This window comes from Oryx dammah, unplaced genomic scaffold (genome assembly GCF_014754425.2).
Source record: "Oryx dammah isolate SB20612 unplaced genomic scaffold, SCBI_Odam_1.1 HiC_scaffold_15, whole genome shotgun sequence".
In the NCBI taxonomy this organism is placed as follows: Eukaryota; Metazoa; Chordata; class Mammalia; order Artiodactyla; family Bovidae; genus Oryx; species Oryx dammah.
In genome coordinates, this window is record NW_024070199.1 from 39,267,468 (window position 1) to 39,291,295 (window position 23,828).

Genomic DNA, 23,828 nt, shown 5'->3' on the forward strand with positions numbered 1-23,828 from the left:
AAACACACACACAAAATTGTACTTATGGTTGAAGGAATTTAAGAGCTGGGATCCTGAGGCTCAGAGAAAGGGTTTCAGACTCCTTAGTGAACCGCAGGCAGAGAACCAGACCAATTACAGAGATTATCTTTCTGATCTCTATCAAATGTTAAAGGGTGAGACAATTAAAGGGAAGAAAATAACTAGCAAGTCTGCGAAACATCCCAGGCAGAGGAAGGACTTCAGCGCGTGCACTGGGGCTTCTCAATTTTCAATTACAAAATCTCGGCACATCACTTCTCGCCACCCACTCCACCAGCGGGCCTCACACCGAGGAGGAGGAATTCCCCGCATCCCAAGAGGAAGATCGGGCGGCGGGAGTCGAGCGCGCGGTGGCTACGAGGGCAGGAGTTCTTGCTCCCCCGCCGCGCGCTGAGGCTTTACGGTAATTCCGCGGGGCTCGCAGCCCCGCCCTCGTGCGCAGGCGCAGAGCCGTTGCCTGCCGAGCGGTTGCCGGCGGAGCGGTTTCCAGAGCGGCTTTGCGGCGAAACCTGCTGGTGCAGGACCCGCCAGGGCTGCTCGGCCGACCGTGAATCCCTGGCGTCCGCCTCCTCCGGCGTCCTCGGTAAGTCGACAGGCCCTCCGGGAAGCCGCCTCCCCAGACCCGGGAAGGCACCCTCGCGGGAGCCGGGGCCGATAGCGGGAGAGCGCTGGCGAGTTCTAGCCCCCAGGCCTCCCCCTGGCCCCGCGGCGCGGGTGGGAGCGCGGACAGGCCCCCGGGAAACCGAGGCTCGACGTGGGGCCCGGGAGGAAGGCTGGAGCTGCGGCCCCGGGGCGGGGTAGGTCGGGGTGGGTGGAAGGGGCGCCATCTCCGCCCCTTCCCGGCCCGGGCCTTGAGCCGGGGTTCCCCGGGGAAACTGAGGCCGGATGTCAGCAGGCAAGGAGGGGGCGCGGAGCATCGCATCGCTGCTGCGAGGCGGGCAGGTGCCCCGGGCCGGGCAAGGAAGGGCACCCTGGGCTTTTCGTGCAAAGTTCACTCCCAGCTCTCACACCCAGTTCACACCTCTGCCCGCCGGACTCCCTGGGTCTCGGGAATTCACCTGAGGCTGTAAAAACTGCCCCCGTTCAGCAATGGAAACTGGACTTGTCCCCAGCGGGAGACGTGAGCCCCATACGGTTCTCTTGGACCCGCCTGAAAGGACGCTTTCGTCTTCCTGACCCCTAGGATCCTTCGCCATGAACCCCGTAGTCGTCGTGGTCCACGGTGGCGGAGCCAGCAGTATCTCCAAGGACCGGAAAGAGCGGGTGCGCCAGGGCATCCTTAGAGCCGCCACCGTGGGTTACAACGTCCTCAAGCAGGGAGGGAGCGCCCTTGACGCGGTGGAAGGAGCCGTGACAGTGCTGGAAGACGACCCCGACTTCAACGCAGGTAAATGTGCACTGCGGCTAGTGGCCAGCGCCGCACCGGGGTCAGCTTCCCCCGCCAGATAAACAGAACCTTTCTAAAGTGTCGCTGGATCTCTTACCTAATATGCTGAAAAGGCTTAGTTTTTCTGCCTGTTGACCAAGTTGCTTTGGGGCTTGCCTGGTACAGGGGTAAGGAATCCACCTGCCAATGCCAAAGACTCCGGTTCCATCCCTGGGTGGGAAAGATCCCCTGAAGCAGGAAATGGCAACCCTCTCCAGCACTCTCCCCTCGAAAGTCCCACGGACAGAGGAGCCTGCTGGGCTTCTCTGGGGAGTCCATGGGGTCGCAAGAGAGTCAGACAAGACTTAGTGACTGAACAAGTTGCTTTAAAAGAATTTTAAAATTCATTATTCACCCTTTCTTCTTTAATCTGCTTTCTGGAGTTCACATACCAAGAGGCTGTTTTATTACATCTTTTTATGGGGTAAGGGAATAGACTTCTTACCCCACAAAACATGGCAACCTTGGAGCTTCAGGGGGTCATTTGAATGGAGGGAGTGAGGGCACGGAGAGACTGCAGGAAAAGGCAGATCACTCCGGATTGGTAGGTGGCAGATGTAATAAGCATGGGAACGTACACTAGAGGCTTGTCTTGCTGGATAAGTAGCCCTCTGTTCGTGCCCATCAGAATCTGAAAAGTTTATTTAGAGGCCTTATCTAGGTTCAGCCATGCATACCACCCAGATGATCTCAATACCACATCTCAAGGCTATGTCTTTGGGCAGCTGCTGGTGCAGGAAGGCAAATGGAGGGCGCCTTCCAAGGAAAGAGGAAGGGGTGAGGGCCTCAGATTGCCTCATCACTCCACCCGTCGTGACTGGCTCTTACAGTCCCACACACTGTCTCTTCTGCAATGTCCCCTGAGCAATTGTTTGGGTGGCTTTTTTGGTGGCTGTCCGCCTGTGTTGGAGGCAGATGCCACAGCAACAGGCACATACAAAAGAAAACACAGGTTAAGACAGTTTATCAGATCCCGGATACCTTTTTCCACCAAGAGTCTCATGCTTCAAACCGTTGTTCCTAAGTCTTATAGGCTGGGAGCCAAACCACTCAGAGCGTTCACCTGTGTCCTGTGATTTAGTAAAAGTGACATGTTAACAGACTAATCAGGTATGAGCACACAGCATTCTGTTTGGATAACAGCAGAGCTGCCTCCTTGCAAGGCAGTAATAATGGGCAAAGCTGTTCTGTTTTGGAGGAGAGCTTGTCTCACTGGAGACTTTTCAATGTGCAGGAAGGACAGGCTTTGTTGACCATCATTCCGGGCTTGATAAGAGAAGCCCTGCGTGTGCCGTCGTGTCCTCCAGCCCAGGGCACAGAGAGGGCAGCTGAATGATCTTTCCAGTGGGAAACAGAACATGCCCACCTGGCCTTGAGGAGAGGGAGGTCAGCAGCCTTAGGAACTTGATCTGGTTGTAAATACCATATGCATTAGCCAGGGGACGGGGTGCTGTCAGGCTTGAGGAAACGGCCTGGGGGCAGGATGCCCCAGACCAGAGCCCTCCCCTTCTTTTTCAGTGCGGCACCTTCCGTTGCAGGTTTGATGCATCTCAACAAGCCCAGCTTGCAGCAGGACAGCAGGAGTGGAGATTGAGTGGTCCTTCCTCCCCAATCCGGGTAGAATGTTCAGTTGCAAATCCCAGTAGCTGATCCCCTCACCCAGGTGTGACGGGGCTTGGTATCCTCAGAACCAGAGCATGTTGATCCATGGTGAGAGGGCAGTGGCTGTTTCCCGAAGCCCCTTTTTGGTATCAGGCGCTTCCTTGGGGGTCCCTAGTCTGGCATATGAGACAGCAATTCTCCTGGTTGATCATTCAGATGTACTACAACCTTGGACAGTACTTGTGTCGACCCAGCCACAGTGGTTTTATCTGTTATTAATTTAAGGTACTGCCTTACTGTTCCATTTTTCCTTTCTCTCACCCCTGCTGCTTGTGGGGGTTATAGAGGAGATAGAACCTCCATTCGGAGCCACATTCTTTTGACCAGTTTTGCATATCACAATCCACAACCTTTGAAATGTGACCCCAGTCATTGTCTGTTTGATGAAGGTACTCCTGCTTGGTACTCAGCTTCTCTAATCTCCTAACAGTGGTACCTGGTTTGCATGGGGACAAGGGAGAGTTTGAGTTATGCCAGATGCGGAGTCCACACAAACCAGGATATGTTAGAACCCTCTCTCAGAGGACGGAGGCCAATGTAATCCGTTTGCCTGTCCCTCATCAGTTAGGAGCTCTGGTGGATGGCCTCAGACTCCTTTGGCAGTTGCCATGGGCATTGTTGAGAACACACAGGACATGCCATTACTGCATTAACCAAGTCACCGTGTTTGGAGGACAATCTGGCATCCGCGATATAGTGGCCATTCTTTCCATCCCTCACATTCTTGCAGGCAAGCCCAGATGACCCCTCCACACATCCTGACCCCACAGAGGCCCACTTCTGTTGTTTCACATAAATGCATTCACAAAGAGTGATTCTTTTGTGTTTGGCTTCTTTCAGATCAATCCTTTTTTAGAGTAATAATCATCATAACTACTATGAGTGTCTACTGTGTACCAAACTATAGTCTAAGAAACTTGCCTGATTAACTCACTTAATCTGCACTTCTGTCCTGTGGTTCAGTTCAGTTCAGTCACTCAGTCGTGTCTGACTCTTTGTGACCCCATGAATTGTAGCACGCCAGGCCTCCCTGTCCATCACCAACTCCCGGAGTTCACCCAGACTCGCGTCCATCGAGTCAGTGATGCCATCCAGCCATCTCATCCTCTGTCGTCCCCTTCTCCTCCTGCCCCCAATCCCTCCCAGCATCAGAGTCTTTTCCAATGAGTCAACTCTTCACATGAGGTGGCCAAAGTACTGGAGTTTCAGCTTTAGCATCATTCCTTCCAAAGAAATCCCAGGGCTGATCTCTTTCAGAATGGACTGGTTGGATCTCCTTGCAGTCCAAGGGACTCTCAAGAGGCTTCTCCAACACCACAGTTCTAAAGCATCAGTTCTTCGGTGCTCAGCCTTTTTTCAGATGAGGAAGCTAAGGCACAAAGAGATTAAGTAACTTGCTAGAGATTAAGTAATTTGTCAGATTAAGTAATTTGCTAGAGATTAAGAAATTTGTCAGTGTCTTCTACTGAAATAGAAAACCTGAAATCTCGGAATTAAAATTCTTAGAATTGTACCACCCATCCACCTGACATCTGTCACAGAAAAGAATTTCAGGAAATCTAACCAGTCATCAGATACTGAGTAATGGTCTGTCCCCTAGCCTCTGCCCTGCACTCTTTAACCCATAGAATGAGACATAACTGCATTCTGTGGCTGTTTGTTGAGCCAGAGTTTACTAGATGCCCTTCCATCTCTTGCCAACAGCAGCCCGTGGGGGACTCATTAAGCTCTATGCCTGTTAGCAGTCAGGACCCTGTTGGCTGACAGTCCCCACTTCTTCACAGGAGACCTTCATTTGGAGCAAGGCATTCTGGTCTCTCACCCTCTCTAAACCAATGGGGTGCATTGGCGAGCTAGGGACTAGGGAGCTGCATCTGTTGGTTCTCGTTTCTCTGCTCTGAATCCAGAGCCTGCATTCTGAGTGGCTCCCTTCTCATTTCCCAGTTGTCCACTCTGCACATTGAGGAAAAAGAGAGCTGGCTGAAAAGAAGGAAATCAAAAATCTGGGGGTAAACGTGGAACTTTTAATAGCATACTCTCCACCTCGAGCTCTGTTTTCTGTTTCTTTCCCAGCTCTTTTCAGCAACCTCTACTATAATCCTCTAGAGGAACTATTTGGGAACTGCATACAAAAAGCTGAGCCCTGGCAGTTACTGAGTTTAGTTCAGTTCAGTCGCTCAGTCGTGTCCGACTCTTTGAGACCCCATGAATTGTAGCACGCCAGGCCTCCCTGTCCATCACCAACTCCCGGAGTTCACTCAGACTCACGTCCATCGAGTCCGTGACGCCATCCAGCCATCTCATCCTCTGTCGTCCCCTTCTCCTGCCACCAATCCCTCCCAGCATCAGAGTCTTTCCCAATGAGTCAACTCTTCGCATGAGGTGGCCAAAGTACTGGAGTTTCAGCTTTAGCATCATTCCTTCCAAAGAAATCCCAGGGCTGATCTTCAGAATGGACTGGTTGGATCTCCTTGCAGTCCAAGGGACTCTCAAGAGTCTTCTCCAACACCACAGTTCAAAAGCATCAATTCTTCGGCGCTCAGCCTTCTTCACAGTCCAACGCTCACATCCATACATGACCACAGGAAAAACCATAGTTACTGAGTTAGGTGGCAATAATTTGCATTCATGACAAAGTTTATCTGAATGTCTGTTAAAGCATTGTTTACATTGTATTGATCTTTCAATATAAGTTTCATTTTATGTTTGGAGCTTGTTTCATAACACTTTGTTTATTAAAAAGTAGTTTATTTATTAGACACCACCAGTTTAAATTTGAATGCTAGGAATATTCTTTAGAGACTCAGATTGGCACCCAAACAGGGACGCTTTGCTTTCACTGGAATTGAGCAGTATTTACACAAAACTTTAGTTAATTTATTTTCCCTACAGTCTTCTCTACAGACTCTATCTAGTTGCCACGAGTAGGGGCTATACTCTTCACCTCGGTGTGCAGGCTTCTCGTCTCCGGGGCTTCTCTTGTTGCGGAGCACATGCTCTAGGGGCGGGGGCTTCAGCAGTTGCAGCCCACGGGCTCAGTAGTTGCGGCCCACGGGCTTAGTTGCTTTGAAGCATGTGGGATCTTCCCAGACTAGGGATTGAACCCGTGTCCCTTTTATTGCAAGGTGGATTCTTAACCACTGGACCACCAGGGAAGTCCCACCTTATTCTTAGTTTTTTGAGATTTTTAATCATGTATGGATGTTGAATTTTATCCAGTCCTTTTTCTGCATCTGTTGAGATGATCATATGGTTTTATTTTGTCTATTGACATGGTGAAGATTGATTGATTTTTGAATTTTGAACCAGGTTTTCTTCTCTGGGATTAACACCACTTTTTTGTGATATATGTACATATATATGTGTGTGTGTGTGTGTGTATATATATATTTATCTCACATTACATATATGTAATATATACTAAAATGTTGGGTTTGATTTGATGGTGTTTTCTTAAGATTTTGTATCTGTGTTCATGAGAGATACTGGTCTATAGTTTGATTTTCTTATAACATCTGGCTGGTTTTGAAATGAGGGTGATGCTGGCTTCATATGATGAATTGAAAAGTGTTCCCTTCTCAACTGTTTTTCTCGAAGAATTTATATAAAGTTGGCATTATTCCTTTGTAATATTTTGTAGATTGGTTTTTGGTAGATTGGTAGATTGATTTTTGTTTGTTTTGATGGAAAGTTTTTATCTAAGAAATCAAATTCTTTAATAGGGATGACGTTGTTCAGGTTATCTATTTCTTCTTTGAGAGAGTTTTGTCAGTTGTCTTTCAAGAAATGTTTATATTTTATGTAAGTTGCTGAATTTGCAACATTTCTGTGTTATGCTTTTGATACCTGTATGGTCTATAGTGTCAGACTTTATTTTTGGGGGCTCCAAAATCACTGCAGATGGTGATTGCAGCCATGAAATTAAAAGACGCTTACTCCTTGGAAGAAAAGTGATGACCAACCTAGATAGCATATTCAAAAGCAGAGACATTACTTTGCCGACTAAGGTCTGTCTAGTCAAGGCTATGGTTTTTCCAGTAGTCATGTATGGATGTGAGAGTTGGGCTGTGAAGAAAGCTGAGTCCCGAAGAACTGATGCTTTTGAACTGTGATGTTGGAGAAGACTCTTGAGAGTCCCTTGGACTGCAAGGAGATCCAACCAGTCCATTGTGAAGGAGATCAGCCCTGGGATTTCTTTGGAAGGAATGATGCTAAAGCTGAAACTCCAGTACTTTGGCCACCTCATGCGAAGAGTTGACTCATTGGAAAAGACTTTGATGCTGGGAGGGATTGGGGGCAGGAGGAGAAGGGGATGACCGAGGATGAGATGGCTGGATGGTATCACTGACTCGATGGATGCGAGTCTGGGTGAACTCCGGGAGTTGGTGATGGACAGGGAGGCCTGTCATGCTGCGATTCATGGGGTCGCAAAAAGTCGGACACGACTGAGCGACTGAACTGTACTGAACTGATGGTCTGTAGAGAGGTTCCTTCTTTCATTCCTGATATCTGTAATTATGCCTTTTTTTTTCTTTGTCAGTCTAGAGTTTATCAAGTTTATTGTTCTTTTCAAAGAACTAGCTTTTGTTTTGGGGGGATGGATTTTGTGAATTTTTCTGTTGTTTTTTTCTTTTCCTCTTTTTCTGTTCTGAATTTCATTGATTTATCTTTTTATTTCCTTTATTTCTTCAGTTTGCATTGGAAATAATTTACTTTTCTTTTTCCTGATAGATCATTGATTTGAGACTATTCTTTGGTGATATAAGCATTTGATGTTTTAAATTTTACCCTAGCACTGCTTTGATTTTTTTTTTTACCTGTTTTTATATGTTGTCTTGATTTTCATTCCACTCAAAATGTGTTCTAATTTTCCTTGTGACTTCCTCATTATATCATGAATTATATTTAGAAATATAATACTTAATTTCCAAATATTTGTGGATTTTCCAAATATCTGTTACTGATTTTTAGTTTAATTCTGTTACAGTCAGAGGATAAGCTTTATATGACTTGCATTCTTATTAAACTTCCTAAGGTTTGGTTTTTGGCTCAGAATGTGTTCTACCGTGCCCATTTGCACTTGAAAAGAATGTACTCTGCTGTTGTTGTATAGAGCAGTAAGGTCAAGTTCATTGGTAATGTTGTTCATACCTTCTGTATCTTGATTGTTTATTTCTACTGATTACTGAGATAGGAGTATTGAAGTCTTTAATTGTAATGGTGGGTTTGTCTTCTTCTCCTTTGAGTTCGATCAGTGTTCACTTCACGTGTTTTGAAACTGTTAGCTGGTTTATAGATGGTTGTCTTCTCAGTGAACTGACCCCCTGTATCATTGCTTGGTGTCCTTATTCTTATTTAATGCTCCTTATTGTGAGGTATGCTTTGCCTGATGTTAGTGTAGTTGCTCCAGTTTTCATTTGATTCATTTTGGCATGGTATATAATTTGTCCATTCTTTTACTTTTAAACTATTTGCATCTTTATATTTAAAGTAGACTTTTCATTGGCAGCATATAATTATGTCCTATCTTTTCATACAATTTGACAATCTCTGCTTTTTATTGGGCTGCCTTGGTGACTCAGATGGTAAAGAATTCACCTGCAAAGCGGGAGACCTGGGTTCGATCCCTGGGTTGGGAAGATCCCCTGGAGGAAGGCATGGCAACCCACTCCAGTGTTCTTGCCTGGAGATTCCCCATGGACAAAGGAGCCTGGCGGGCTTTTAATAGAGATGTTTAGACCATTTCCATATAATGTGATCACTGATATGGTTAGGCGCAAATTTGTCATCTTGCTATTTGTCTCTCTTTATCCAGTCTAGTCATTATTCCCCTTTTCCTCTTTTTCTACTTTTTTCTGCCTCCTTTGGAATAATTGAATGTTTATAATTCCATGTTACCTCCTTTGTTGGCCTAGTAACTAAACTTCTTTTTTAAAGGTTGTTTTAGAGTTTATAGTATACATCTCTCACCACAGTCTACCTTAAGTAATATCAAACTTCATGCATAATAGAGCTTTATGCAGCATACGCCTGTTTCTCCTTTCCTAGCCTTTGTGCTAATGTTTTCATATGTTTTGTGATAAGTTATCCAATGCATCATTATTATTTTTACTTTAAACAGTTATATTTTAAAGATACTATAAAAGTAAAGGGAAGAGAGATTTCTGCTTATCCACCTGTTGGCCGTTTGCAGTGTTCCTCATTCTTTGGGGGAATCCTGATTGCTGCCTGCGGTCATTTTGCCTCTGCTTGAAAGACTTCCTTTAAACATGTCTTATGTTGCACAACTGCTGTTGATGGCTTTTTTTGTTGTTGTTAGCTTTTGTATGTCTATAAAAGTCTTTGGGGTTTTTTAAAGATACTGTCCCTGTGTGTAGAATTCCAACTTGACTTTTTTTTTTCCTTTCAGAGCTTTAAGTATGCCGCTCCTCTGTCTTCTGGTTTGCATTGTTTCTGGCAAGAAATAGACTATCATTTTTCTTTTTCCTTCTATGCCTAACGTGTCTTTCTCTGGCTGCGTTTAACATTTTCTCTTCTCGTTAGCACTAAGCTGTTTGATCATGGTGTGCCTGAGTGTAGCTCCCTTCAAGTTTCTCTTCTTTGGACTTTGTTGTGCCTCCCTGATCTGTGAATTTATAGTATTCACCAAATTTGAAAATTCACCATTTCGTTAAAACATTTTTTGTCACTCTGTCTCACCTCTCCTTTGGGGATTCCAATTACACGTGTGCTGGACTGCTTGAAACTGTCCCTGAGCTCAGTGATAAATTCTGTCCAAGTTTTTTTTCAATCTTTTGCTGTGTCTTAAGTTCATTGGTCTTTTCTGTAGTGTCTAATTTGGTGTTAATCCTATCCGGTGTATTTTTCATTTCAAACTTTTTCATTTTTAGAAGTTCTCTTTGGGTCCTTTTCATATTTTCTCCCACATTCTGGTACGTAATGGAATAGTTACAACGCTGTTTTAATGTTCTTGTCTAATAATGCCATGATTTATGCCACTTCCGAGTCTGTTGCTATTGATTGATTTTGTTGTTGTTGTTCCTCATTATGGGTCATAATTTCCTGTTTCTTTTTGTGCCTGGTGATTTCTTATCAGATACCAAACACTTCTTAGGTGCTGGATATTTTTGTACTCCTTTAAATATTCTTGAGCTCTGTTCTTATCCCTCTGAGGAAACAGCCACATAGAGGTTAAGAACAACTACCCTTACAGGTGTTATCTAGGTAGAGAACGTTGGAGAAAGCTGCTAGTGATAAAGAAAACAGAGTAACGAGACCTGATGGTTTTAATAAGTTCAAGGAAACCTAATGTTGCAGTAAAATGTTGCCATGGAGAGGAGATGAAGCTGGAAAAGTAAGTCAAGAGGCCATATCAGGAAGGGCTTCATACCTTTTATTTTGTAGGTCATGGGGGTACCAAGTCAGATTTGGGTTTTTAGAAATGTTCCTTTGACAGAGAAGTCGAGGCTGAATTAAAGTAGGCAGCTTAGAGAGCAAGCTCTGAAGCCGTTTCTAAATTCTTACCTCTTGCTTACCGCCTTCTTGTTGGTTTTAGGTTGTGGATCTGTCTTGAACGAAAACGGGGAGGTTGAAATGGATGCCAGCATCATGAATGGGAAAGACCTGTCTGCAGGGGCGGTGTCTGCAGTCCGCTGTATCGCCAATCCCATTAAACTTGCACGACTTGTTATGGACAAGGTACCTGGGACCCAACCACCCTTTCCTAAGGAATTGTCACTGCTGCACTTCAGCAACCAAAAGGGGTCTGACTGTGGGGAAACACTTGAGATCACTGTTCTCCTGCAATTGTATGAAAGAACAAAAGCACTGTTATTATTGAAGTTTCTCAAGGAGACCAAGGTTCTGACTCAGGATCACTTGACCAGGTGTTGCATGTTATCTTCCTGTGTTTTCTTCAGCCTGTTCTCAACACATGGTAACATAACATATTCAGACTGAAGAGACCAGCTGTGTAAACAGCATGTATGGGAGAATTCCCTGGTGGTCCAGTGGTTAGGACACTGCATTTCCACCGCCAGGAGCTGGGGTCAGTCCTTGGTCAAGGAACTAAGACCTCAGAAACTGTGCAGCATAGTAAATGAATAAATAGCATACATAAAATAAAAATGGATTAAAGGTTAAAATCATATGTAAGTTGAATTCCTGATATTCCATCATTTGGTGGTTTTTGAAAATACAAAAACTCAGAGAGGTAGGCTTTTTTCAACATTCAGAAAAATATGCCGGTGGAATTTGCATTCTTGAAGCTTTTACCCAGAGAGAACAATTATTTCCGCACAGTTGAAACAATTAAAAAGAGTTTAACTTTTTCAAGAAACTAACTATTTTCCCATTTCTTTCTGGCTCAAGACACCTCACTGCTTTCTGACTGACCAAGGCGCAGCAAAATTTGCAGCAGCCAATGGGATTCCAACAATTCCTGGACAACAGCTGGTAACAGAAAGAAGCAGGAAACGCCTGGAAAAAGAAAAGCTTGAGAAAAATGCTCAGAAAGCAGACTATCAGAAGTAAGTGTCAGCTGTGGCCCATATTTGGGGGAGTTACCCAGATTTGGAAGTTGGACACATGTCTGATTATCCACATTTCTTAAAAAAGTCCAATATCACAACGTAGTTTCAGTTTTTGTATAAAATAGTTCACACTAAATAATGGAAAAGCTGCTCTTTTGATGCTGAAATTTAATCTCATTTTTTACTCCTATGAATAGTTTACTCATAGTCAGCTAAGAGTTCCTTTTCCAACATGATTTGACAGATGAACGCTGGGTGTCGATGTATTCATTACGTGCAAGCTTCTTGAGCAGTTTGTCGTCTTCAGTACACGGCACAGCTCCGCTGTGATCTACACCACCCTGTGAACTGAGGCACCTTCCACGGGGCAGAGAAGCCCTGGAAAGTGAATTAATCATGTGTTCTGAATTACTGTTTTCCGTGTTACCCATTCAAAAGTGCCAAATAAAAGCCCCCCTGTTTAAAGCAAAACTTGAAAAATACAATTTGAATGTGGCCCGGAATAAGGAATATAATGGAATATAATCTATTAATTCTAAACACCCTTTCAGATTTGTGTTTAATCAGAGGTATACTTCAGTATCATCTTAAGAGCTTTTTCAAAATATCCATGTCTGAGCTCCTTTCCTACAGGATCTGATTTAGTGGAGCTGAGGTGGAGAGGCCACACAGGTCCATTAGAAAAAAAGCTTTCCAGGTGATTACGACATGTCCCCAGGTTAAGCATCTGCTTCACAAGATTGGCCATATGTTGGTAGCTGTTGATAATCCTGACCAAAGGTGCTGTTGTGTCTGGGGCTGCTTTATCAGCGGCTCATGTCCATTTTAATAGAGACTGCCACATTGTTTCCAGAAATTCTGCAACAACACCATCTCTGCCAGCCTGCCACTGTCCTTCCATATAAGCAAGAGGGGCTCCTGCCCTGGGCCCTGCACTTAGAAGACCCTCACATCACAAATGGGCTTCCCCGATGGCTCAGTGGGTAAAGAAATCACCTACCACCTGCAGTGCAAGAGACACGGAGACGCAGCTTTGATCCCTGGGTTGGGAAGATCCCCTGGAGGAGGAAAACGGCAGCCCGCTCCAGTATTCTTGCCTGGAGAATCCCATGGACAGAGAAGCCTGGTGGGCTGCAGTCCATGGAGCTGCAAAGAGTTGGACACAGTTAAACAACTTAGCACACAAGCAACAGCGTAGCGCAAATACACAAAACAGTTGGTTTATTGCAGGCCCATGGGGAACTTCTGTCACTCAGCCGTGGCACAGTGTTGCCCGTCGCCCTCAACATCCGCTCTTGGGACTGATAGCATTCAGCCCCCAGGGAAGTGCTTCTCTGCATCTCTTGCTCTGTGTCTTGGAAGTAAAGGCCACCTGAGTCTAAAAGCTTGTGGATTATACCACTGCTGACATCAGAAATAGACCCTGCTTTGGAGTGTGGGGGAAGAACTGAACAGCAGAAGGACTTAGGTAAGAAAAAAAGACAATATGTTTTGAAACAAATTCTTGTATAATGAAGTGTTGTTTCCCAGGAGTGCCAAGTGTCCTCGTCCTTTCTACATGGTTCACTGTGCAATTCTGGAGTTATCTAGGAATTAGTATAATGTCTGTAAGATGTGCACTGAGGGCTGATTCCCACTACACTTAAATTTGTGAATATAGGTCTAGACCCGCACTGTCCAGTAGAAAAAATGAGAGCCATATATGTAATTTAACCTTTTCTAATAGCCACATTAAAAAAGCAAAAAAAAAAAAAAAAAGAGTGAAATTAATCATATTTATATCATGGAAAAAGCAAGAGAATTCCAGAAGAACATCTATTTCTGCTTCATTGACTATGCCAAAGCCTTTGACTGTGTGGATCACAATAAACTCTGGAAAATTCTGAAAGAGATGGGAATACCAGACCACCTGACCTGCCTCCTGAGAAACCTGTATGCAGATCAGAAAGCAACAGTTAGAACTGGACATGGAACAACAGACTGGTTCCAATAGGAAAAGGAGTATGTCAAGGCTGTATAATGTCACCCTGCTTATTTAACTTATATGCAGAGTACATCATGAGAAACGCTGGACTGGAAGAAACACAAGCTGGAATCAAGATTGCCGGGAGACATATCAATAACCTCAGATATGCAGATGACACCACCCTTATGGCAGAAAGTGAAGAGGAACTAATCACTTTTCTTGATGAAAGTGAAAGAGGAGAGTGAAAAAGTTGGCTTAAAGCTCAACATTCAGAAAACAAAGATCATGGCATCTGGTCCCATCAATTCATGGCAAATAGATGGGGAAACAGTGGAAACAGTGTCAGACTTTATTTTTGGGGGCTCCAAAATCACTGCAGATGGTGACTGCAGCCATGAAATTAAAAGACGCTTACTCCTTGGAAGGAAAGTTATAACCAACCTAGATTACATATTCAAAAGCAGAGACATTACTTTGCCAACAGAGGTCCGTCTAGTCAAGGCTATGGTTTTTCCAGTGGTCATGTATGGATGTGAGAATTGGACTGTGAAGAAAGCTGAGTGCTGAAGAATTGATGCTTTTGAACTGTGGTGTTGGAGAAGACTCTTGAGAGTCCCTTGGACTGCAAGGAGATCCAGCCAGTCCATTCTAAAAGAGATCTATCCTGGGTGTTCTTTGGAAGGCCTGATGCTAAAGCTGAAACTCCAGTACTTTGGCCACCTCATGCGAAGAGTTGACTCATTGGAAAAGACCCTGATGCTGGGAGGGATTGGGGGCAGGAGGAGAAGGGGACGACAGAGGATGAGATGGCTGGATGGCATCACTGATTCGATGGACATGAGTTTGAGTGAACTCCGGGAGTTGGTAATGGACAGGGAGGCCTGGCGTGCTGCAATTCATGGGGTTGCAAAGAGTCGGGCACGACTGAGTGACTGAACTGAACTGATAGTTAACTCATTATACCCCAAATATTATCATTTCAACATGTAATCCAAACCAATATTGTAAAGCAATTATCCTTCAATTAAAGATAAATGAGTTTTTAAAAAAACATGTAATCAATGTAAGAAATTATTTCTGAGATATTTTATATGCTTTCATGCTAAATCTTTCAAATCTGCCATGCATCTGCACTGGCAGCATGTCTTACCGGGGACCGCCCGCATCTCTGGTGCTCCGCAGCCAGCGGTGCTGTATGGGGCATTGCAGGTCTAGACAGAACCTGCACGAGGGACCAACTCTTTATGCTGGCAGCTAAATGGATACTGAATATTAGAATTATGAATGGTTTTATTCTTATAAACATACTTAAGATTGAGGGACTTCCTTGGTGGTTAAGGACTCTGTGCTCCCAATGCAGGAGGCCTAGGTATAATCCCTGGTCATGGAACTAGATCCCACACACAGCAAATAAGACCCAGGGCAGCACCCCCCCACCAAAAAAACAATAATACTTAAGGTTGAATTAAATTTTTTAAAATGTTGAAATGTTCAACTTTTAGATAATTTTTATTTTAAATGGTTCTATTCATTAATTATAATAAATGTTTGCTGCTGCTAAGTCGCTTCAGTCTTGTCTGACTCTGTGCGACCCCATAAAGGGCAGCCCACCAGGCTCCACCGTCCCTGGGATTCTCCAGGCAAGAACACTGGAGTGGGTTGCCATTTCCTTCTCCAATGCATGAAAGTGAAAAGTGAAAGTGAAGTCGCTCAGTCTTGTCCGACTCTTCGTGACCCCATGGACTGCAGCCTATCAGGCTCCTCCATCCATGGAAGTTTCCAGGCAAGAGTACTGGAGTGGGTTGCCATTGCCTTCTCTGATAATAAATGTTTAGACCTTAATAATTTTGTGAATTTTAGAAAAAACTAACTTTTAAGATTATATCTACAAATTACTTTCATTCTCTTTTTTTGGATTTGCCCTTAATTTTGATGAAAATATATGCTGATGTTATACACTGTCAGTATAGTTACATTTCACTTTCTAATTCCTAGATTATTGAAAACGTGTACAAGTCAAGATTTTGATAGAAAAAGAATACTAAAATGGAGCTCATGAAAGAAAACTAAAAGGAAAAAAGAAGTAAAAAAATCTTGAAAGAAATGGTCTGCTTTAAAAGCAGTCTTCTTCCAGGATGACCCATGTAAAATTCACAAAGAGAACATTACAGATTCTTTGTTCAATGAAGATTTAATTAAATGTATCAAAACAATGAAAATTAGAAATATTCTTGCCAAATCCACAACTTGAACAGTTCAGATAAATCCTGACAACTTCATGTTCTTTACTAAAGTAACATTTAATTGCTAATCACAAAGAATAACACCAGAAGACATATGCAGTTATTGGAATTGGAGGGGAAAGGCTGAATAAACAGTAGACAGTTGTTAACCAGAAAAGGCAAAGATAAAAACACAGATGTAATGTTCTTGAAAGAATAATATAATATTTGGGACTTCTCTGGTGGTCCAGTGGTTAAGACTTCATCTTCCAATGCAGCCAAAAAGCCAAAGCGTAAAACAGAAGCAGTGTTGTAATAAATTCAATAAAAACTTTAAAAACGGTCCACATCAAGAAAAATCTTTAGAAAACTAATAATGTTTGGCCAAGTATAATGGTGCTTTTTATGACCTCATCACATAGTGTTTATAAAAAACAACGGGAGGGCTTCCCTGGTGGCTCAGTGGTAATGAATCCGCCTGCCCACGCAGGAGACATGAGTTCGATCCCTGATCTGGGACAGTCCCACATACTGTGAACAACTTAGACCGTGCCCCACAACTGTTGAGCCTGTACTCTAGAACCTGGGAGCCACAACTGTTCAACCCGTGTGCTGGAGCCGCTGAAGCCCGCGTACCCTGAAGGCCATGCTCCGCAGCAAGAGAAGGCACCGCAGTGAGAAGCCCGCGCACCAAAGGAAAGAGCACCCCCCGCCCGCCACTCCACAATCAGAGAAGAGCCTGTGCAGCAACACAGACCCTGCACAGCCAAACAAATAAGTACAATTTCTTAATGGGACATTTCTAGGCTTAGTAAACATTATTTCAAAATTTGATAAAATGCCAAACATAATTCGGGGGAAAAAACTAATGATGAGTATCTAGGAGAGAGAATTCAGATAGGTTCGTTTAATGGGTAATAAAGCGAGAGATGAAATCATGTATGAAGTTTAAAGAAACTCAGTTCCACTAGAATGCACCATGATCAGAAGACATGTTGAAAAAACAAGGCAAGCCTGTAATAATGGAGCTAACAGGGTAGGTACATAAAAGGCGTGTACGCACGAAGTTTGGCCAAGAGTCCAGAAGTGTTCTGTGTGGCACGTCCAGCTCACAGTGAATTTGCTTCTAGGAGACGAGCCCTCAGCTTCTCCAATACTGAAAGTGATGTGGGACGGGAGAGGGTCCACTGCGAGATATTCTAGACGCGGTCGAAGCTGGAGTGGCTTGTTAGACTCACGTCTGACCTTACAGCCGCCTTTTATACCAACTAAATGCTGTTAAAGTAATTAAATTAAGTAAGAAGAGTTCAGCAGAAATTACAGAAGTTCCTCAAAGAACAAATCATGGACTTTAACAGAATATGAAATGAATTTTGAATTTTCATGATCTAGTTATTTAGTCCAAACTGTTCCTCTCTGTTGATAAGCTTAACAAAAGCTTAAAAAAATTTTTGTTTGACTTTTACAGTTATTAAAGGGTTGGAAATCTTTTTCAAAGTTTAGAGAAACAAAGCCAAAAGTGCATGTGAGATATGCAAGGAAAATGACATCCTCATAAAATATAACGAAATTGAAATAAGGGAAAATATTTGCCTAACTTGAAGAAGATGCATGTACAAATGATCCTGAAACCAGTTTCTGTGGAGACTGTTACTCTGTTCATTGTAAATTGAAGTGTATCACTTGAAGAGAGAGTTGAAGAAAATTAAGCAATGTACTGCAATTTTCAATTTTCTTTATACCAGCATTGAAATTTGAAGAAGAATTTAAGATAGTCTGCGTGGATTGAGACACTGCTTAAGAGATGAAAAAAATGACTGTAATAAAGTGATTATGATTTAAATGTTCAAATTAAAATATTTAGTGACATCTCCTTGTTAATAGCATATCATTCGCAGCCTCATATGGCATTTGAGTGCAGTAATGTAAAACTCAGGATTCATTTCCAAAGCTAAGTATTGCTTTAAGAGTTTTATATATCATTTCAGTGCTACTGCCTCAGCAGAGTGAAGCTTCTCCAAGTTAAAATTAATTAAAAGCTTGTTAAAGAATTATTAATGCATTGAGTCAAGAGAAGTTGTTATTTGGGGCTTTGTCAACAGAATACATATTACGTGAAAATGTCGATCATAGGAACATGGTCCATGCCCCCTGAGATGAAAGCAAGGAAAATCAATTTTATGGAATAAATGCATTATAATTTATGATTGCGTATGTGCCTGTGGGGTGTTTTCCCCGCTCATCCAGCCATCACAGCTGATCAGCAGAGGATGTATGACAGTAGTTAAGCTGTCATCATCGGTAGTTTGTCAGCTTTCAGTCAAATGAAAACCGTAGCTTTACAGTATTGCTCAAGATACATTTATCATGGTAAGAGGATAGAACATACTTACTATTTCTAAGTATTAAACGTGTGTGGGTGTCCATTTGCCTTTGCATTTTTGCCTTGATCCCTTGCACGTGTTGGGGGGCTGCCACCAGCCATGACAGGTCCAGCCTCCTTCCCACCCTCTCCTGCTGAAGCTCCCCGACACAAACCGCTCCCTCTACGCCTCCCAAGCGGTCTGTTTCCTCTCTGGGCTCCCTCAGTCCACACAGAGTAGCCAGCGCGGTTCTCCTAAGATGACTTTTATAGAAGAATAGCACAGTCTTGAGTGCACAGATCGTCTACAGAGCACTGGACGAGTTTTCACAGGGTGGACAGTGTGATCAGCGCCCAGAGCTAGACATGACCTGCAGCCCAGCGGGCCCCCTCCATCACCGCCCCCTCGGCTCCCAACGGCGGGGGCTCCTGGTGCCAGTGTCTGAACTTTATCTGAGAGAGCGTGTGGTTTGGTCTTCCGTTGGCGCCTTCTCTCCTTAAGTTCCCGAGACCCGTCCCCTTGTCGCGTGCAGCAGGGTCCACCCTGGCTGTGGCCGTGTGCCCTCTCTTGTCTGTGTCACAGGTTATTTACCAGGGTGGGCGCTTGTGTAATTTGCAATTTGCCAATATTACAAATGGTGCTGCTGTGGACCTTCTGTCTGCTTTCCTGGCGAACTTACTCCGTGTTTCTGTTGGATAGAAATGTAGGGATAGAGTGACTGAGGCAGGGACTTCCCTGGCGGTCCAGTGGTTAAGACTCGGTGCTTCCACTGCAGGCATTGTGGGTTCAGTCCCTGCTTGGGGAATTAAGATCCCACATGCTGTGAGGCGCGGTCCGAACATAGGGGTAAAAAGGAAGGGCTCAGTCTCCTTTCCTCCCAGAGTGCCGTGTCAGTCCATGTCCTTGGCAGCAGTGATTGAGGTCCCCAGTCCCTGCAGTCTGTGCCCAGACTTGATGCCACATCCCTTTTCATTTTAGCCATGCCAGTGTATAGGTTGGGGTTCCCTCATAGTTCAGTTGGTAAAGAATCTGTCTGCAATGCAGGAGACCTTGGTTCAGTTCCTGGGTTGGGAAGATCCACTGGAGAAGGGATAGGCTACCCACTCCAGTATTCCGGGGCTTCCCTTGTGGCTCAACTGGTAAAGAATCCGCCTGCAGTGTGGGAGACCTGGGTTCGATCCCTGGGTTGGAAAGATCCCCTGGAGAAGGGAAAGCCTACCCACTCCAGTATTCTGGCCTAGAGAATTCTGTGGACTGTGTAGTCCATGGGGTCGCAAAGAGTCGGACACGACTGAGCGACTTTCACTTTCAGTGGAAAACTTAATGGGTGCGGTGGTAAGAGCAGTTATTTTTAAAACTTAACTTGTATCATGACACCTCTCAGCTCAAACTCCCCAGCGTCTTCTCACCTCGCTCAAACTGAAAGCCCTTCCTATGGCCTGTAAAGAGGATGACCATGTGATTCAGTGTTCAACCTGGCACTTAGTTTTGAGAGTGAAAGGGAGGGGCAGTATTGATTAAGGCAGGACAACGGCATAAACAGGACGGACCTGGGAAACCCGGATGTCCCGTCACCCCCCATCAGAGCCTCACGGTCTGCCTGCTGGCCTTCCCTCTGACCCTGCCGCGCGTGCCTCGCTTTGTTGGTTCCAGCCACAGTAGCCTCCTCGAATTTCCATGAACTTGGAAAGCATGTCCTGCTTCAGGAATGTTCTTCATGAGCAATCAGCGTGACTTGCCCTCACTTCCTTGAGAGAGGCCTTTAAACCGCCTCTCCACCATCACGCGCCCCGTGTGCTGCTCTCGGCTATCGTTTATTTCTTTTGAGTAAAACCTGACGTATTTCATTGCTGTTGCCCTGTGCCCCGAATGCAGACGTTCAGGGAGAAGGGACTTTGTCCACTTGTGCGTCCCAGCACTTAGAAGGTTGCCTCCAATATAGTTCACTGTAGAATCAGGGTGGTGGGTATGTGGCTGTTAGTGTATAATTTCCTTCAACTTTTGTACTTCAAGATTTATAATAAAATGTTAGAGTATATGGCTAATTCATGTGGACGTATGGCAGAAACCAACACAATATTGTAAAGCAGTTATCCTCCAATTAAAAATAAATATACATTTTAAAAAAAGAAATGTTAGAGTAAAACTGGCTTATTTCATCTTCATAGCAAACCCCATGACACGGGTGGAGTGAGGTGTGTGGACAGTTAGTATCACCTGGGCGGTTGTCCCATCTCATACCTGCAAACTCAGGGCCTCTGGACTGGGATGGGGAGCTGAGGATCCAAAGGGTGCTGGTGCACCCAGGAGTCTAAGTAGTGCTCAGTTATTTGTATCCCCATTTTATAGGTGGGGAAAATGAGACTCGGTCACCCAGCTAGAAAGTGATGGTGCCAGGACTGCATGGACCCTTTAAAGTTGAGGTTTAAAGGTGCTTCCAGCAGCCTGACTGGTGTGTGGAATGTAAACCAAACAGGCTTTCTTCGCTGTCACCGTGAGTGGGGAATGCTGGAATCAAAGCGTGTCCCGTGGGCCATTAACACAGAAGTGTATTAAGCCGTGTTGTCACCTGTGGGAGTGTCTCACGTCCAGCCTGTTACTCTCTGTTTTTTGGCAGAAACTTGGGGACTGTGGGTGCTGTTGCTGTGGACTGCCAAGGAAACCTGGCTTATGCAACCTCAACGGGGGGCATCGTCAACAAGATGCCGGGCCGCGTCGGGGACACGCCGTGTATAGGTGAGCTGGACGGGTGACCCCTGCCCTCCCCCTGTCGTCTTGTCCTCATTCTCCAGTCTCTGTCCCCCGCCCCATTTCTTTCTTCCTTCATCTCTTCGTCTTCCTGTGGCAGCTGTAGAATTTCTGGGGGTGGCCTGAGTTGGGGACAGTTGTCCAGGGATGTGGAGAAGATGGCCTGTCCAGCAGGTACCTGATTCCTAGATGCTGTGTTTTGCAAATAACTTTGGAGATGGGGTGCTGAAGTCACCCCAGCACCCCGGCTGCCTCTTTCTTCTCTGTAACCCACTTCACAATCTACAGACTAATTATGCCCAAAGAGTTAAGTACATGAAACCTCTTCCCAGGAATGGGCTCAAATGAGCAAACTAGGAAAGCTGACAGCTTAAGTCTGCAGTTATCAGACTGGAGTGGCGTAAGAGCAGCACAGCACCACCCGCCATTACAGGGACTTCCCTGGTGGCCCGGGGGTTAAGACTACCCACGCCCAGTGCAGGGGGCACAGGTTTGATCCCTGGTCAGGGAGGATTCTGTATGCTGCACAGCCAAAAAAAAAAAAGATATTACACATCGAAGTGTTCTTTGCATTAACCCTGGAGCACATTATCTAATTCCCAGGAGTGTGTGTGTTTGGGAGAGGGTGCATAGAGGGTGTGTATATGTTTCATCCTGTGAGAGCTGTGTAGATACGCCCAAGGGCAAAGGAGGAGCTGCCCTGGTGCAGCTGCTCCAGGAAAGGTCAGGCCTGCCTCCCCAAGGCTCCCCCTGTCCCCTGATTTCAGGATATTCGCATGGTGGTCCCTAGTGCAGCTTGGCCTGACACCCTGGCACTCTTGGGATTTCATTCTCCTGTAGCTTTAGACCTGTAATATGTGTCTGACTTTCCTGACTGTTGCTGCTCAGTTAGAACCAATCCCCTCCCTTGAGCAGGATCTGGAGGTTACGCCGACAATGACCTCGGAGCCGTCTCGACGACGGGGCACGGTGAGAGCATCCTGAAGGTGAATCTGGCCAGGCTCGCGCTCTTCCACGTTGAACAGGGTATGTGGAACCGGGAAGCTGCTTATAAATAGATGGAGAAGGATGGGAAACCCTTGCTTTGCTTTCAGGTTGAGTCCCTATCTGTTAGGTTGCAGAAAGAAGAGAATTTGGAATACCATTCGCCTTCTGCCTCCAGGGGGCAGAAGAGAGACTCAGCCTGGGTTCCTCCCCGTGGAGCGGAGGGGCCTTGTAGAGAGAATTAAGAGTCCTTGTTTGAAACATTCAAGTAGAAATCACTTACCAATAATCTCTGTTAACACGCTTTGCTTTTTTCATACTGTAAATAATTTCCCCATCAGATTCCTTTCAATAACTTGTGCTGTTCTCAACCTCTCATTGTTTTTTTCAGGAAAATCACTAGAAGAAGCTGCCAACGCATCACTGGGTCATATGAAGTCAAAGGTCAAAGGCGTAGGTGGTATCATCATGGTCAACAAAGCAGGAGAGTGGGCGGTGAAGTGGACCTCCACATCCATGCCCTGGGCAGCTGCAAAGGATGGCAAGCTGCACTCGGGAATTGAGTTCGGTGACACGAGCGTCATCGACCTGTCCTAAGCCCCCAGAAGCTGTATTCTAGAAGCTAGCTTGGAGGTGACGCACGGTCTCCTGGTGCGGAGACTTAGCTTCATGAATTAGATCTAGAAATAGAAAAATGCTGCAGTCTGTCACTCGTTTCGTTGCCTTGATAAGTGTCTGGTTGGGGGCGGGTTCCGAAGTGTATGAGGAATGCCCATGTTAAGATAAAAATAAGACCAGTGAAGATGGCAAACTCCATGGAGCCTTCCTCATGAATAGTCCCCGTTGTCTGAGGCTAGAAAGAAGAAACAGCAAGATCTTAACAGTACAGAAAGGGCCTCGATGCAGGGAACGGCTTTTGGAGTTGGGGGACCTACAGCAGTGACAGAAGCTGTAGGTTCAAGGGTGTGGGGGGTTCGGAGGAGAGGGCTCTGGGGCAGGACCCAGTGCAGGGCGAGGCAGGCAGGAAGGAGCCAGTGGAAGCGGTGAAGGGGAGACGGCAGCAGAGTTAATGGAACGCTGAATGTTGCAGAGCTCATTCCGAGTCAGAAGAACATTAGGCAAAAGAAACAGAAAAACTGGTTTTGTTAAGAAAGTGCAGATCTCTGACTTACCAATACAGACGTTTCCAGATGCTGTAAAAGAACCCTCTGCTGACCCCTTGCTCTCAGCTGCAGGTGAAGAGTCGTCATGGGCACCCTGGACCCCCTCCCAAGATTAAGAGCTTTCTCAGGCTGACTCCCGAGCCTGCTCACCTTGTTTCCCCACCCCCAGCCAGCTTCCGCCTCCCAGACCCTGGTTCTTCACAGTGAACCGTGGGGCTTGTGACCTCTCTGCCTCTCCTACAACAGGAAGGGCCGGTCAGTGTCCAGATGACTCCGACTTAACAGCGTCTGTGACTCTCCAGTGCTGTGGGTTCCCCCAGTTGAACTGGGTGTCCACTGTGGTCAGCATGGTAGAGAAAGTCATTTCCTTGGTGGAGAGTATTCCTATTAGCCTCTTTACACTGGAGACAGTATTTTTGCTATGACATATCTGCTCATTTTTTTATAACCTGTCAGGGCTTGCTTTCTCTCTGGAAAGAAATTGCTTCACTTTAAATTCCATATGCCACTAATAAAATGCATTTTGAAAGAATAACAGTGTGGTCAGGAGTCCCTGTTGACGAAGACCAGAATGTATATGACCTCCCTTGGTCTGTCAGTTCAGACAGGTGAACTTGTTAGACCTCTCAGCCTAAGGGTGGTGTGTGGATGTGATAAGACCACTTGCCTTGAGGAGACTATTTGAGTTTCCAGAAGAATGGAGTTTTGGGGGGATGGGCTGAGGAAGAGGCCCAGCCACCAC

The 23,828-nt window shown here is 45.3% G+C and overlaps 1 protein-coding gene across 1 annotated transcript; it reads left to right on the forward strand.

The window, feature by feature from the left end:
- The first annotated feature begins 352 nt into the window (after nucleotides 1-352).
- ASRGL1 (asparaginase and isoaspartyl peptidase 1) lies at nucleotides 353-23,621 on the forward strand. The gene is made up of 7 exons (XM_040256009.1): nucleotides 353-604; nucleotides 1,205-1,408; nucleotides 10,665-10,807; nucleotides 11,480-11,637; nucleotides 20,809-20,927; nucleotides 21,855-21,965; nucleotides 22,315-23,621. The coding sequence occupies exons 2-7, from the start codon at nucleotides 1,216-1,218 to the stop codon at nucleotides 22,518-22,520; spliced, it is 930 nt and encodes a 309-aa protein (XP_040111943.1). The 5' UTR covers nucleotides 353-604; nucleotides 1,205-1,215; the 3' UTR covers nucleotides 22,521-23,621.
- The last annotated feature ends 207 nt before the right edge of the window (nucleotides 23,622-23,828 follow it).

Excerpts from the sequence above, each read along its gene's own strand:
- ASRGL1 (XM_040256009.1), top strand. The coding sequence starts at position 1,216 with ATGAACCCCGTAGTCGTCGTGGTCCACGGTGGCGGAGCCAGCAGTATC. Across the intron at positions 1,409-10,664 it reads CGACCCCGACTTCAACGCAG|GTTGTGGATCTGTCTTGAAC; the intron begins GTAAATGTGCAC and ends TGTTGGTTTTAG. Across the intron at positions 21,966-22,314 it reads GCTCTTCCACGTTGAACAGG|GAAAATCACTAGAAGAAGCT; the intron begins GTATGTGGAACC and ends TGTTTTTTTCAG.